Raw genomic sequence first — 17312 nt, 5'->3', positions numbered from 1 at the left:
AGCAATTGCCAAAAAGAAAAAGCTCCATTTACTGATTGGATCCTTGTCTTCAGGATGGCCTGCTCAGAGTTGGTGGACGATTACATAAATCTGCCCTGCCTGAAAGCTCAAAACATCCCATAATAATGCCAAAAAGTCTCCATGCTACTAACATGTTATTGCAAGACATTCATGAAAAAACTGGACACTCTGGCAGGAACTACATGCTTTCTCCACTTCGATAGCAAAATTATATTTTGTTATGTTGTTTGCAGAAAATATCATGCAAGAGCTCAGGAGCTAAAGATGGCAGACTTGCCTGTGGATCGGCTGATTCCTGACAAACCCCCATTCACACACGTAGGGATGGACTACTTTGGGCCCATAGAGGTCAAAAGAGGTCGCACCATCATTAAAAGGTACGGTGTATTGTTTACCTGCTTAACAAAACGTGCTCTGCACATCGAAGTCGCTTACAGCCTGGACACAAGCTCGTGCATATATGCTATCCGACGCTTCATGTGTAGAAGAGGACAGGTGGACCTCATCCGATCCGATAATGGGACAAATCTAGATGGGGCTGAGAGAGAGCTCAGAGCTGCAATAAGAGAAATGGATGAAGTCAAGATCAAAAACGCTCTGGCAGAAAAAGGAATACAGTTGCTCTTCAACCCACCGGCTGGACCACACTTTGGTGGAATATGGGAGAGGCAAGTAAGACTGGTGAAGAGAATATTAAAGTCAGTGCTGGGTGAACAAACTATGGACAATGAGTGCCTACAAACTCTGCTCTGTGAAGTGGAAGCAATTGTTAATGATAAGCCCATAACCACTACATCTGATGATCCAGGTGATGTAGAGGCTTTAACTCCAAATCGTTTGTTGCTACTTAAGAAAAAGCCACTGCTTCCCCCTGGTCTCGTCAGTAAGCGTGATTGGTACTCCCGAAGACGGTGGAAGCAAGCCGAGTATCTGGCCGATTTATTTTGGAGGAGATGGACCAAAGAGTATCTCCCAAGCCTTCAAGAGCGCCAAAAGTGGAACAGGATAAAAAGCAACCTCAAAGTTGGAGATGTTGTCATGATAATGGATGAAAACTCGCCAAGAAATTCCTGGTTACTAGGCAGAGTGGAGCAGACTATGTTGGACACCAGAGGTCTTGTTCGTCGGGTCTAGACTAGGAACAGCACCCTCAAAAGGCCCATCGACAAGCTCCGCCTTGTCTGTGAGACTGAGACCTGACTAATAACTAATGACTGACGACTGATTGACATTTACAAAGGGGTGTAAGCAGATCGCTGCCCCAGAAATCACTATTTTCTTTTTTCAGCATGGACCCAGATGATCAAGGATAAAGTATACTTCTGTATTGCTATATTATGATATGTACATGTATGAACCATAAAGACGAAAAAGATAGTATGGTTTAGAAAGTATATTAAGTAGTTAGCAAATATTGCCAAAAGTATCATAACAGTCATGATGCTCTGCTTAAGTGAATTATAAGTTCCCCGCCCTATAATTAGGGGCTGGGTTGTAAAGGCCATTTCGTTTCGTTTGTTTTCTGGGGTGCTTGTGGGCGGGGAGGAGGGGACGGCGGACGCAGCCAGGGAGAGAAGCACAGGTGATATGAGTTAGGTGCTGATTACTGTCTTTGTACAGATTCAGCGGTAGCGTCACGCCAAATCCTTTGATCGTGAGTTAAAACTTTTGATTGTGAATTAAATAAACAAATAACTGAGACATAAACAAAGCCATTTTTGGTTTGTGGACGCGCATCAAGGTCGGACTCTCGCTGACTATAGTGTCACCTAATTCACCTGGAAGGTGTCACTACACCTCCCATTCCTCTCAAAACTACTGAAAAGACCCGTCTCAACACAGCTCAAGCAATACCTCTTCTCCAATAACCTGTACAAAACATTCCAATCCAGCTTCAGAACCCATCACAGCACTGAAACAGCTCTACTCAAAGTAACCAACGACTTACTCTCCTCTGACTCTGGCTCCCTCACCATTCTCCTCTTTCTCGACTTCAGTGCTGCCTTTGACACCATCAATCACTCTATCCTCCTCAGCAACCTGCAATCCATTGGCATCATTGACTCCGCCCTTTCCTGGTTCACTTCCTACCTTTCTGAAAGATTCCACTACATCTCCATCAACAACCAAAAATCCCACATCCTCCCTGTCTCACACAGAGTCCCTCAAGGCGCTTGGTCCAATCCTCTTCATTCTGCACATGCTCCCACTAGGTCACATCATCCGCCGCCATGGTCTTCGCTTTCACTGTTATGCCGACTATACCAGCTGTACATCACCACCAAAGCCATTACTCCCGCCACTCTCTCTACCCTCACCGACTGCCTCATTTACATCAAAACCTGGATGAACCACAAATTCCTGAAACTCAACAGCAATAAAACGGAAATCATCATCTTCGGCCTAAAATCCATCCTCCCCACCTTCCAGAACTTCTCCCTGTGCATCAATGGCAACTATGTCACTTCCTCCCCCCTGGTAAGAAACCTCGGCATCATCATGGACCCCACACTCTCCTTCAAGTCACACATCAACCACATCACCAAAACTTCTTTCTTCCACCTTCGCAAAATTGCACGCCTTCGCTCATCTCCCTCCTCCTCAGCCGCCGAAACACTCATCCACGCCTGCATCACCTCCAGACCTGATTACTGCCACAGCATCCTTTATGGCCTCCCCTCCACTGCACTTCAAAAACTGCAATATGTACAATACTTGACCGCCTGACCGCTCACTCACTCCACCTCCAGAGCACACATCACTCCCATCCTCCGTGAACTTCACTGGCTTCCCATACAACAATGTATCAACTTCAAGATCCTCCTCACCACCTACAAACCCCTGAACAACCTTGCACCCTCATACCTGACTGATCTCCTCCAACACCACTCCCCCACTTGCTGCCTCCACTCTGCTGATGGCAACCTTCTCACCCCCATCACCAAAACCAAGTACCAAACCCTGGGGGACCGAGACTTTGCCAGAAACAGAAACACTCCCATCATTCAAGAGTCAGCTTAAATGCCATTTCTTCAGGATCACCTACAACAACTAAAATCCAACATCTTCCTCCCTCTGATTGTTCTGCCCTGAATATGTTTAATATGTTTAAAAGACACTCAAAATGACTTTGCAATGTTAATTTACTGTTTTCTATCTTTATATGAAATAGCGGCGCTTTTATTTTGAAAATCTCCTGACTAAACGGAAGAAGGAAGTAGAACATAAACAGAGGAAAAAACGTGTCTGTACATCGTCTCACAGCAGCATCAATGCAGTTTATCTGCCAGAAAGCAATGGTTGTAAGTGTGACACATCGTTTACAGGTGTTAATGTGTTAATATCTTTCAATGGCATTTTGTGTATTAGAGTAACAGTATGCTGTTGTGGATTGTGGGACAGTAGTGTGTTTACTTACTTGCAAATTTGCCGTGTTTTCTAGCCTGTTGAGTTAATATTAAGCAGCTGATACTGTAATATGTTGATACTCTACAATACAAAAGGATAAAAGGCAACGTCAGTAACCAGCTTAAAGCGCACATCTTCCTCCAGGCATTCAGTGGCCAGTGCTGCTGCTAAGGCCAGAGCCGCAGCTGAAGCTGCACGCACCATAGTCTGATACTGACAAAAAGAGTTGGAATTAAAAAAGCAGCGAGCCAAATTGGATTTAGAAAAAGCTACACTAGAAGCAGACCTAGAAGCACCAGAATTTAAAAAGGCAGCTGCTGCTGCTAATGCAGAGGTTGAGATTTTAGAAGCTGCAGCACAATCAGAATATGAGGATATAGGGAGCGTCATCAGGAGTGACACCTCACCCCAAGTAATTCAAGGACAAACAGAGGCATATCTGGACCATCAAGCTCAGACCAACTTCAGTCCTAACACACCTGCACCAGACACACTGCCCCCTCCCCAAATCAAAGAGACACAGCCAGTGACAAGGCAGGAGCCCCCTGAATTAAGCCCCATTCACCGCCATGATTGTTCACCCACAACACCAAGGCACACAAAGGCTTCTGCTTTTAATCCAGCTGCTAACATGATAGACTTTGCTAACTATCTGGCACGCAGTGAGTTAGTAACCACAGGTCTTACCAAGTTTGATGATCAGCCTAAGAGCTTCAGAGTGTGGCAGTCTTGCTTCCTTAACGCCACTCAAGACTTAGACCTATCATCTGAACACATTAAAAGAATTTGAGCAGTACATGTCACTAACCCTGAAGCAGCACTGCAGATGTCTTGGACAAGGCTCAGAGAGTGCTATGTTACCCTTGAAGTGATAGAGAGTGCTCTATTCAAGCACTTGGCCAATTTTCCTCGTCTCACTTCAAGGGAGAATATTAAACCAAGAGCACTTAGTGACCTGCTCATGAAGCTGCTCTCAGCAAAAGATGATGGGTACTTACCTGGACTCAGTTACCTTGACACACCTCGGGGCATTTACCCTATTGTTGAAAAGTTGCCAATAAACTCACAAGAAAAATGGCTTGATACTGGGTCAAGATATAAAGAACATTATGCTGTAAGTTATCCCCCGTTTTCCTTCTTTGCTGACTTTGTCAACACTGAGGCAAAAGCTAGAAATGACCCAAGCTTTGTTTTAATGAACAACAGCCACGCTAATCTCCATAATGAGAGGCCCATAATAAAGAATGATGGTGTGAGAACAACTATATCCGTCCATAAGACAGACCTGTCAGCAGCAGAAGGTTCAAACTCAATCTATAGAGAAGAGACAGAGAAGAAAAACAGTGATGATCCAGCTAGATACTGCCCACTTCACAACAAATCTCACCCTCTGGAAAAGGGCAGAGCCTTTAAAATGAAACTGCTGACAGAGCGCAAAAGATTGCTGAGAGATCAAAGACGATGTTTTAGATGTTGCTCTGCTACCCACATGGCCAAAGACTGTCTCGTGGAGCTGAAGGCAACAAGTGAGAGTGGTCGACACTGCACAGCCATGCATCCAGACATAGACTTCTCAACAGCAGTGTCATCTGTAACAGAGCCAGACACAGAGCAGCAAAAAAACACGCCTTCAGAGGTTACATCAAGGTGCACTGAGGTCTGTGGAGAGGGTCTCCCAGCACAATCTTGTTCAAAGATATGCTTAGTTCAAGTTTTTCCACAAGGACAAAAGGAACGCTCAGTCAAGATGTATGCCATCCTTGATGACCAAAGCAATCGCTCGAGTTTTTCCAGCTTTTTGGTATCAAAGGCTCTCCTTCACCCTACCTGATGGGATTCCAGGTACAAGCAATAAATGATGAAGTGTGTTTATACTTACTGCCACTCATTGAATGCAATGAGTTCATGAGCAATCAATCAGAAATACCCTCACCAGAGGTTGCTCTTCCCACACCCACCTGAGACCTGTGGCGCCTTAAATTCCAAAGCCTGATCTTAAGGCGCAGATCCTGATCTTACTAGGGAGAGACCTCATATGTGTCCACAAGGTGAGACAGCAAATCTGTGGGCCCGACGATGCACCTTTTGCCCAGCGTTTGGATTTAGGATGGGAGATAGTGGAAGAAGTTTGTATTGATAATGCTCACAAACCAACTGTAGCCGAGACCAACGTCCTGCAGAATGGACGTTCGTCCCATCTGACGCCATGTCAGAAACACATCAGCGTCAAAGAAAAAGGGAGCTACTGCGGGGAGCACAGACCCATCAACTCTACTCACCTCTCCAGCTATTCTGGCAACAGTGTGGCAGTTCAAGACAAACTTGCATGACAAACAGAGAATGATGACAAACCTGCATTGTCTTTCAAGGACGTAACATTTCTGGAGGTCATGGAAAAGGAGTTCCACAGAGATGAAAAGAACAGCTGGACCGCTCCTCTACCTTACAGGTCACAGAGACCACACCTGCCAAATAACCGGAGCTTGTTTACCTAACTGCCGGCATCCAAAAAATGTTCTATGGATTCTTGGTGAGATAAGACCACAAAGAATACTTAAGATTCCTCTGGCACAAGGATAACGATCAGACTAAGGAGGTGATGGAGCTCAGGATGCGAGTACATGTGTTCGGGAACAGCCCTTTGCCGGCAGTTGCTATATATGGCCTCCGGAGAGCTGCCCAAGAAGGTGAACAAATGTATGGCTCTGACTCTCGCCACTTTGTTTAGCGACATTTTTAAGTGGCTGATGGGCTCATCTCCCTCCCATCTGAGACTGAAGCCATTGATCTGCTCAAGTGCACTCAAGCTTCGCTAGCAGAATCAAACCTGAAACTGCATAAAAGCGCCTCTAACAGTGTCACAGTGATGCAAGCCTTCACACCTGAAGACCTGGCTGCAGGCCTGAGAGACCTGGGCCTCGACAAAGAAGAGCTTCCAGTGCAAAGAATTATAGGTCTGTGCTTGAACATAGACTCTGACACTTTTACATTTAAAGTGGCAGTCAGCGACAAGCCATTTACCCGTCGTGTAGTGTTTTTCACGTCAACGGACTCTTCTACCCATATTGCTTGGTTGCTCCTGTGACCATCAAAGGGCAAGCCTTGCTCAGAGAACTTTTTGCCGACATTCACGGGGACACAGAACTTCCTGCAGACAAGTTAAACAAATGGGAAACATGGAAAGAGTCATTAAAGGACCTGAGTGCCCTCCATCTTCTCCGCTCATACATACAACGGTCCCCCTCTCCAGTGCCACATACACAGAATTATGTCTTTTTTCTGATGCTTCAAACTGGGCAATAGGGGCAGCAGCTTACCTCAGAGTTGTCATGACAGATGGACAGTGCCGAGTTGGCTTTGCGTTCAGAAAGGCTAAGCTGGCTCCTCAACCCGAGCCCACCATCCCTCGCCTCAAACTGTGTGGAGCTGTGCTGGCCGTCGAGATGGCTGAACTGATCCTTGTCGAGCTTGACCACAAACCAGATGCAGTGAGGTTCTATTATGATAGTAAAGTTGTTCTTGGTTATATATACAATGAATCAAAGCAATTCTTTGTGTATGTACACAACCGTGTTCATCGTATACGTAAGACAACTTCCCCTCAACAGTGGCATTATGTGCCTACAGGACAAAATCCAGCTGATCTGGCCACAAGATCTGTTGCAGCATCCCACCTTACCAGCAGCATGTGGTTTACAGGGCCAGAGATTCTTCACAAACTGTTTCTGGCTGAAACACAGGAGACCTTAAAGTTGGTGGATCCTGAAACCCATAGAGATGTGAGACCTCAACTGACCACCCTTGCTACCTGCATTGATGAATGTAAACTTACCTCAGGACGTTTTCAAAGCTGAGGGCAGCTTCCTTCTTGATCCATCAAACTCGTTTGCTCAGATCTGACTCACCAGCGACATGTAAAGGATGGCATCGATGCAGCAGACTTCGTACACCAGAAGAGCTGACAGCATCCAAGCGGGTCATACTCAAGTATGTTCAAAGGGATGCTTATCCAGAGGAGTACACTGCACTACAGGAAAAGAGAGCAAATTCAAGAACAAGCACAATCCTGTAACTTGACCTGTCCATGAATGATGGCCTCTTACGGATCAGAGGACGTTTGAGACATGCATCGATCAGTCAAGAGGTGAGAAATACAATCATTCTCCCAAATCAACGTCATGTCACAACACTACTGGTGAATCATTACCACATGAAAGTTGAACACCAAAGGCGACAATTCACAGAGGGTGCAATCAGGGCTGCAGACCTGTGTTGCTGCAAGAGGTTGATAAGTTCAGTCCTTCATTGCTGTGTCACCTGCTGCAAGCTAAGGGTAAGACTTGGGGTCCAAAAGATGGCCAACCTACCTCCAGAGCGCCTGAGCTCATCAGAGCCATTCACCTATGTAGGAGCAGACGTTTTCGCCCCTGGGAGGTTCTCACTCGACGCACCAGAGGTGGCGCAGCTTAGAGCAAGTGCTGGGCCATACTTTTCACATGCATGGGTACCAGAGCTGTGCATGTAGAAGTTATAGAGTCGATGGATGCAGCCAGCTGCATTAACGCCCTCCAAAGGTTTACCACTGTAAGAGGGCCAGCAAAGCAAATGAGATAAGATTGGGGAACAAACTTTATCGGAGCCAGCTCCGAACTGGGTATGAGACCGGATGATCCAAAGCAAACAAGCACTTTAAAGTACTTACACGGGAATGGTTGCACATGGGAGTTCAACCCCCCCACATGCATCCCACATGGGAGGGGTGTGGGAGCGCATGATTGGCGTGGATACGTCTCAGGTTCAAGCAACTGAAAACATCCAAAACATAACAAAAGAGAGAAAGACAAGAGTTATATGTTTTACTTGCAAGGAGAACGGACAGAGATGCGTTCAGTTACAATCTTCTACCGCTCTGAAGCACACTCTGCGGAGCCCTTTCTTTTTATTTCCTTTAGTCCCTTTTTACAATATGTGTTATAGCTCTAAAGGTGAGGGGGCACACAACTGCAACTCGTCACATATAAACAATTCATTATCTTTATAAGGGAGAGTGGGCACATGTTGCTCTTCCTTAAAACACGTTCTGTCTTTAATCAGTTGAGCAGTGTCTGTTTTTGCACAGATACCTCTTTGGTGACTCATCAGCAGTCATGCTTATCTGATTTCTTCGACCTGTAAAACAACTCTACAAAAATTAGCTGTTCACACACACCAAGTAAGGTTAGATTTTATGTAAAGGCAATTTGAGTAAATATGAGATTACTTTATGTACAATTATTCCAACATTTCCCTCCTGTTTATCACATATTTGCTCAAATTCTCATATCACTTTCAGTCAGCCACGTGTCTGATTTTCAGCTGTAGGATTATTTTCACGAGCACAAATACATTTACACTCAGAAGTTTCTTAATACTTGTCAGAGTCATAGTCTGTTGGATCAGGATGCAGTTCCGGCAAATCAAAAGGAGTTTCCTTGTCGTTGTCATTGTTGCTTTCATCATCACCTTGGGGATCGCTGCCAAGCAAAGGATACATTTGCTCCACTTTGTTCTCCATGGGTGAAATAGCTGTAGTAATGAGACGGTTAAGCAAAGCACACAAACAGGGAACACAACAGCATCCACACAAGGTTAAAATTGCAGCAAAAACTGCTATGGAGACTAGGACAGAGGACACCAAAGTTCTATACTTCCCAAATGCATCTATCCAGGAGTCCCACATAGTGGTATCGACTCCAGAGTGTTCCTTCATCTTACTGTTGAGAGTACAGAGCCATTCTATGGCCTTGGTGAGGCTGCCATCAGCAGCAGTGTTGTTAGGGATGAAAGTGCAGCACTGTTCACCGAACATTGCACATACCCCTCCTTTCTCGGCCAGCGTCCAGGGCTATTCGGTTTTGGAATGCCATGAGGGAAGTTGCAGCTTATTGATGGTGAACTGCTTCGAAGCCACTGTGTGTTCCTAGCTTTTGCACGTTGTAGTGGATATAATTGATTCTGTCGACGTTCTTGTTGTACACCACAAGCAAAAAATAGATTCAAAACCTGAAGATATCTGGTGTGCTTCTTTATATTCATCTGGCACCCCTCGTGGAACTCCTATAGCATCAATGTATATTGGATCTCTTAGATCTATCCATTTCGCAGATCTTTTCACACGTTGCCACTGTTCAGGCTTTACGCTGGATCGATTAGCTGCTAAATCTGCAGCAGACATATGATGAATAGATATTGGCAAGAGCAATGTTAGGAGAGCACAGTATCCCGTCACATCTCTCGGTAATTTATCAAACAATGTCTCGTCCCCACACCACCACCAGATGTCGATCCGTGACACAGGTTTAAATTATCCATCTACGGGCACCTGTTCTTGTGCAACCAGACACTAGCCTCCAAGTCATCGTCGAGGTGGACGCTTCAGATCTAGGAGTGGGGGCGGTCTTGTCCCAGCGAGCGGTTTCCGACAAGAAGATTCACCCTTGTGCGTTCTTCTCTAAGAAACTATCCCCGGCAGAGAGAAATTACGATGTCGGAAACCATGAGTTGCTAGCCGTTAAGCTAGCATTGGAGGAGTGGCGACATTGGCTGGAGGGGGCAGAGGTTCCTTTTGTGGTGTGGACGGACCACAAGAACTTGGCCTACATTCAGACGGCCAAGAGACTTAATTCCCGTCAAGCCAGGTGGGCCTTGTTCTTTGGTCGATTTAACTTTACTTTGACATACATTCCAGGGAGTAAGAACATCAAGCCTGATGCACTCTCGCGGCAGTTTGGACCTGCCGAGAAGGAGGAGCGCGGTTTGGAGAACATCGTCCCTCCATCGTGCATCATGGCAGCATTAACCTGGGAGATCGAGGCCACGGTCAGGCAGGCGCAGCGCTCGCATCCCGACCCAGGTGGTGGACCACCGGGATGTCTGTTGGTTCCTGCCGGTGTTCGCTCGATCTGTTTTTTTAGTCACTAGTTTAGCAGCTAGGAGGATTGCAGTTTTTTCTGTCTTCCACTATTTTTTCTTTTTTGTTACTTCTGATTGTTTTGTACCGCTGCTACGATGACCTAATTTCCCCTCTGTGATAAATAAAGTTATCTATCTATCTATTTATCTATCTATGTATTTATCTATCTATCTATCTATTAGTTATCTGCAGGTAGTCCTGCAGGCACCTATGTCACATAAAAAGGTAATAGGTTTACCGTTCGCGTACAAATGACCTCTGGTTTTATACTATCCATAGAGAGCCGGTCCTGATAATTTAACAGCACTTCCCCTGTGTCCCTGTCTGTTTTGCGCTCTCTGAAACCTCCTCTACCCCTAACTCCTTGGTAGTAAATCTCCTCTTCCTCGTCCTGAAAGAATGTACTTACATAATCCCTGCACTACGTCCATTGGCCCTGCAGCAACCATTGGCTTTGCAGCAGCTCCTTCTTCTTCACTTTCCTCATCCCTATGTCTCTCCTGTCTTCTTGTCACTGGCCCTGTCTCATCATCCTCCTTCCTATGAAACAGCACCTCTTTTGCTTTAGCTTTCTCTACACTTTCAAGTACCGGTCTTTTACTTTTTCTGTCCCTCTTCTATTTTTACCGCTGCCTTCATCCAATATTCCGTATCCTCGTACCCTTCTTGTTTAATTTTTTTTGGATTCTTTTTGGTCTTTGTTTTTAATTGTATCTTGTAGTGTAGTTATTTTTGTGTGTTCAGCCGGCCTTCAAATTTGTATTTTTTTATCCATTCATTGAGATGTTTAATTTTATCAGGATCCTGTTTCTCTATAAACTTCCAATCTTTACTTGACAATTCATCTTTTGGTTCGATTTTGCTTCCCCCTTTTCCCATTTTTGAGATTTTGGTCCAGTCCTGTTAACACCTAGGGTGTTCTAAAAACTGGTTTTAATCAGCAGGGTAGCGATTAAACTACCTTTTGTGGTAACTCTCACTTCAGCTCTTTCGAGTGGAGAATTCTTGCCTTTGCATCCACAATAGGTTCGCTACTTGTAGTCCTACTGTTTTGCATGAGGTAAAATACCTAGTGGTATTTTGATCTCCAATCACACTCACAATCACACTTTCATTCACACAATTTTACCGATTTTTACTTCTGAACTTTTAAGACGTTCGGACCCCACTTGTCCTTTTACACAGAGCTTTCTGGTCTCTGTCTCCCAGTGGGTTTAACGACACAGGACCCCGCCTTCCTTTACACAGAGTTTTTGATTTTGGCGGGTGGGCTGATTTCCAGTCCTGGAAAAGGATCTTAAAAGACTTTTCCAGGAGTCCCCCACACCCGCTGGAATCCTTCAGGCGTGTTGGTATCCGGCTCGAAGGACCAAATAAATGTCAGGTTGAAGCAACCTAAAACATCCAAAACATAACAAAAGAGAGAAAGACAAGAGTTATATGTTTTACTTGCAAGGAGAACGGACAGAGATGCGTTCAGTTACAATCTTCTACCGCTCTGAAGCACACTCTGCGGAGCCCTTTCTTTTTATTTCCTTTAGTCCCTTTTTACAATATGTGTTATAGCTCTAAAGGTGAGGGGGCACACAACTGCAACTCGTCACATATAAACAATTCATTATCTTTATGAGTTTACAACTCTAAGGGAGAGTGGGCACATGTTGCTCTTCCTTAAAACATGTTCTGTCTTTAATCAGTTGAGCAGTGTCTGTTTTTGCACAGATACCTCTTTGGTGACTCATCAGCAGTCATGCTTATCTGATTTCTTCGACCTGTAAAACAACTCTACAAAAATTAGCTGTTCACACACACCAAGTAAGGTTAGATTATATGTAAAGGCAATTTGAGTAAATATGAGATTACTTTATGTACAATTATTCCAACAATACGCGTTTCCATGTTGCTGCGAACCAAGCATACTCACCTGACGCATGATGTGCTATGTACTCTAATGGCAGAGGTGTGGGCTATAATAAACACTAGACCTATAGTCCCGGTCTTCTCCGATCCCTCCTCTCCAATGCTGCTGACCCCTGCTATGCTTTTGATCCAAAAAACAGGTGTGTCTTGTCCACACGGCAGTTTTGGGGGAAAGGATCTTTTCAAGGGTCAGTGGAGGTGCAGGCACTTGCTAATGAGTTTTGGAGCCGATAGAGAACTGAATATCTCCATACCCTTCAGCCAAGGCGTAAGTGGCGCACAGCCACTTACGACATGCTGTGGCGCACAGCATGTCTCCTGGAAGTCGGAGACATTGTGCTACTTAAACAGAGTGATTCCCCCCGCAACAAGTGGCCAATGGGCCTAAACACATCTACCAGTCCAAGCAGCGATGGGAAAGTCCGCAAAGTTGAGGTCAGGACAACATCACATGACAGACTAAAGACATTCTTAAGGCATATCACTGAGGTGGTCTTACTCCTGGCAAAAGAAAGCCAGACGGTTAAATCTTAAGTGGCATCAGTAAATGACAGACGGGGAGTGTTCTGCCCTGAATATATTTAATATGTTTAAAAGACACTCAAAACGACTTTGCAATGTTAATTTACCATTTTCTATCTTTATATGTAATAGCGGTGCTTTTATTTTGAAAGTCTCCCAGAAAGCAATGGTTGTAAGTGTTACGAATTGTTTACAGGTTTGATGTGTTAATATGTTAATATATTTTAGTGGTATTTTGTGTATTGGAGTAACAGTATGATGTTGTGGCTTGTGTGAGGGCAGTGTGTATACTTACTTGCTAATTTGCTGTGTTCTCTAGCCTGTTGAGTTCATATTAAGCAGCTGATACTTTGATATGGAGCAAGCCGCTCACTTCCCTGGCTCTTCAATAAGGAGTTTGGCTGGCTGTTTATCTGTATTCACGCAAGAGCAAAACACATAGAGAGAACAGTACAGTCATGTTCTTTTGTTCTTGTGTCGTTTAACATACTTCCTGTTTGATTGTCAGTTTTTTTATGTGTAAAGCGTCTTTGAGTATGGAAAAAAACGCTATATAAAATTGATCTATTATTTTAATTATTATTATTTTTATTATAAATCCAGTCTTGCGAGACAATCCAGATCTTGCGAGCTCAATTGTATTTTATATATTTTTTTTAAAAATTGGAGAAGATTGTCCAAGCAACCAAACCAATCAGCGTTGGTTTTGAGGCGGCTCGAAGTGTGACGCAAGAAGATGCGACTGTTCATTGTAAACAGCGGTGGCTTCCTCGATTGAGGTGAGCGGAGCTATCAAGCAGCCACTCGCTTACGCTTTTTTTTGTTTTCTATCTTTCTGTTGGAATATGGACCGGGCACCTGTTATTGTGCCTTTTATCCATAAATTCACATTGCACAAATGGCAAATATCCTTTCCTGACACGTCATAAGCTTTGTTGATCTGATTAGTTGATTTGGCCTGTCTATCACAAACAGGGTTGGGGAGTAAAGGATTACTTGTAACAGCGTTACGTATTTAAAATACAAAATCTGAGTAATTGTATTCCGTTATAGTAACAGTCTAAATTGGTGTATTCGGAATAGATCAGCTATTCTCCGGAGTAAACAAAAGGCAGCGTGTCCCGGTCGAAGCAGCATTATTAAAAACAGCATTAAAAAACCTGAAAACAATCTAAAGTAACCTCATTGTAGAGGGCAGAACTTCAAAGGAAGTTAGGGTGAAGAAAAAGAATGAACAAAAAGAGAATAAAAGTTAAGAAAGTTTAAAAAAGCGAACTCAAAGGCTGCAGTAACAGGCAGCATGCAACTTTCACGCATGCGCACTAGATGTGATGGGGCACATACATTTAGGACATGTAATCAGTAGGGAATACATTTTAAAAGTAACCCTCCCAACACTGATCACCAACATAGGTGGTGATAGACAGATGATTTATCCGATCAGCAACCAGTATTTCCGCGTCTTCCAAAAGAATTTCCAACCGAGAGTTCCCAGATGAATATGCAGCGCAAACGCGAATTATGCGAATTATGTGAATTATGTGAATCAATCCATCTGGTGGAGTGAGGTTGCCATTAATCAGAAAATGCTGTCAATAGCCATAGTAAATTAAATTGGGATTTTAGGAATAATATCACAATACCCATCCCTCCATACATGCAGAAGATGGGGATGCCACACTGCTTGCCTTTCTACACTAAATATTGCCTATGATAATAGGCATAAATAATAGAGTATTTTATTTTATTACAAATATCATTATTTAGAGGGAAAGGTAATTCTTTCTCTGCAGAAATAAAACAGAAATAGAAAGAGTGGGCTAACAGCATCTCCATATCAACTTAAAAAGTGAAAATATGTTCAAGTTTTGGTCTTGTTTCTGCTGCTGCTCCAAAGTGGTAAATACATTATCAAACAGAGGCCCACATGACATATGTAACATTCCTACACATTATTTGTAATATTATTGTACAATCTTTTCAGGAGAAACTACTATTATAAACTAAACCAAACTAAGAAATGTCCCCTTTGGGGGACTAATAAAGGAATATCTTATTCCCCCTTAATATTTGTTCAGTGTAAAATCGTCATATATTATGAGGATTCCATCATGACTGCTGACAATGTACATAATTTCCCTCAGACACAAAATAATTGGGCCTCCAAAAACCTTCATCAGGTAAAATAAAATAAAAACATTGAAAGGACTGTCCCCATATTTAAAAGATCAGGTTAAACCAGTTTTAACCCCACTGTGGTTTGTTGCAGTTTGGATAATTTTAATGGAAATGTCGAGCATCTGCCCTAAAATTTGCCCTGTAAACCTGAAAAAGTGTAAAGTAGATGTGCATTATGAGAAGTTTGCATTTCTTTGTGAAACAATCTCTCCAACACACACAACAAGTAACTATAGTTACTATGGCCAATGAGGTATGTTGGAATAGAATTGCTATCTCAGCAATAATTGTGATGACAACATTGTATTTAGCGAAGTCTGATTTGATGTTCCCCTTGTGTTATAGTTGCTCCTATAAAGTCTTCATACACAGTCCTCTCTCAGAGGGCTGCACAGAGCACCGCAGAAGACCTTCATCTATCAGGCTGTGTACCACAACACCACATTACTGAGGGATGGTTTGGTAAACTTAAAGATTTTTTGTTCTTTGAGTTGCTGATATGTAATTGTCACATTCATCATACATATATACTACTGGTGTGTATTGTGTTTTCTTTGGTCAATAGAAATCTTTATAGAAATAGAAATCAAACCAGTTGCAGCTGCAAAGACATTTATATTGAACTTTTTATCCTTATTCAGCACAAAGAAATTGGGCATCAGAAAGTAAAAAAATAAATAAATCAGAGAAATATATGGCTGATAATACCTCGTTGGGTGGTGGCAAATCCTTAATACGAAGCATTAATTACAAGGTAATTTCAATTCAGTTTTTTGTAGCACTTTTCCTTTGCATAAACTTTTTGCTGATCACAACCTTTTTTATGAAGGATTTCTTACACACAACCATGCGCTACATCTTATTTGCTAATACATTGGTTTCTGATAGTTTGATCTTGATTCTATCAAATCTCTTGCTCATCTTAGACCACCTTAAATTGACCATGCAAATATGGTTGTGTCTCATTATCTACATTTGTTTAGCCCTTTACAGTTTAGTCACGCCAGTTACTCTGACAGCAATGACCCTGGAACGTTATGTGGCCATTTGTATGCCCCTGCACCATGGAAAACTGTGCTCCACTCACAACACTATGTACTGTATCCTCATCATTCACGGCCTCAGCTCTGTATCCTGTATTGTGGTTGTCACCATCTTCTTTGCATCAGCCTCTCTTAGCTTATATAAACAGTATAGGGTATGTACAGCTGAGGTGTTCATTTTATTCAGATGGCAGGGTCATATATTGTCAGCTATAAATCAGTTTTACTTCTTGATTATGTGTATCATTATTGTATTCTCTTATGTCAAAATAATGAAAGTGGCCAAAGCTGCATCAGGAGAGAATAAAAAGTCAACACAGAAAGGGCTCAGAACTGTAATTCTTCATGCTTTCCAGTTGCTGCTTGGTCTCATCCAACTTTGGTGTCCATTCATAGAAAGTTCTGTACTTAGCATTGATTTAATGTTATACATTAATGTCAGGTATGCTAATTACATAGTTTTTTATCTTTTTCCAAGGTGTCTGAGTCCTCTCATTTATGGCCTCAGGGATGAAAAGTTTTTCCTTGCATTGAAATACTATGTTCTCTGTGGTTTGGTCAAGAACAGTTCTTTTCATTTGACAAATTAGAGCACTACATTTTCTATAGGAATTAATTTTAAATCCAAAGTGTATTTTTGTCTCAGTTAATATTGCAGTAACTCCAATCCCTTCATGACTGTGTTTACATTGTTGAGATGACTGCACCATTCAGCTATTAACCCCACAGTCCTATTAAATCCACACAATCTTTTGGGCTGATTGATCAGTCATGCAGCTAATGACCCATGAAGATCCCTAATAACTTCATCCACATGGTACGTTGCATTGATATCCTTTTTATAATGCCATTTTCTCTTTTCATGTGTCACTCAAATTCTAATACCCCTTTGCCCCTTTTTATAATGTATTGTCATGTTTGATATATCTGTTTTTACTTGTACGTTTCGCCTGTTGTATGTCGCTCAATAAATGTTGATTGCAAAAAAAGCATGTTGGTATTTTCAATTTAAGCTACATTTGTGACAGGTTACTCTCTTTTTTATATATTCTGCATCTCTGTTTGTTTGAGATGACTGTATTATTTCAGACTTAGCTTTTACATATACCATGTTGATTATGATTGATTATGCCTTTATTATTATTAACGATGTAATTTTAGATAACAACCTAGACAGCATTCTCCTTACAGAGACATGGCTTGGCACTGATGCACCTGTTGTTCTCACGGAGGCTTCCCCACCAAAGTTTCACTTTTTATTTTCTACT

At 42.8% G+C, this 17312-nt stretch overlaps 1 protein-coding gene across 1 annotated transcript; it reads left to right on the top strand.

Annotated features, from left to right (window-relative positions):
- Nucleotides 1-15242: 15242 nt before the first annotated feature.
- On the top strand, nucleotides 15243-16634 carry LOC310946753 (odorant receptor 131-2-like; the record flags this gene model as incomplete). The annotated part of the gene is made up of 3 exons (XM_083913307.1): nucleotides 15243-15254; nucleotides 15374-15463; nucleotides 15771-16634. 3 exons carry the CDS (start codon nucleotides 15243-15245, stop codon nucleotides 16632-16634), a joined length of 966 nt encoding a protein of 321 aa, XP_083769433.1.
- Nucleotides 16635-17312: the final 678 nt, after the last annotated feature.

This window comes from Echiichthys vipera, assembly GCF_963691815.1.
Source record: "Echiichthys vipera genome assembly, chromosome: 5".
Lineage (NCBI taxonomy): Eukaryota > Metazoa > Chordata > Actinopteri > Perciformes > Trachinidae > Echiichthys > Echiichthys vipera.
This window is presented reverse-complemented; position numbering and strand designations above follow the sequence as displayed.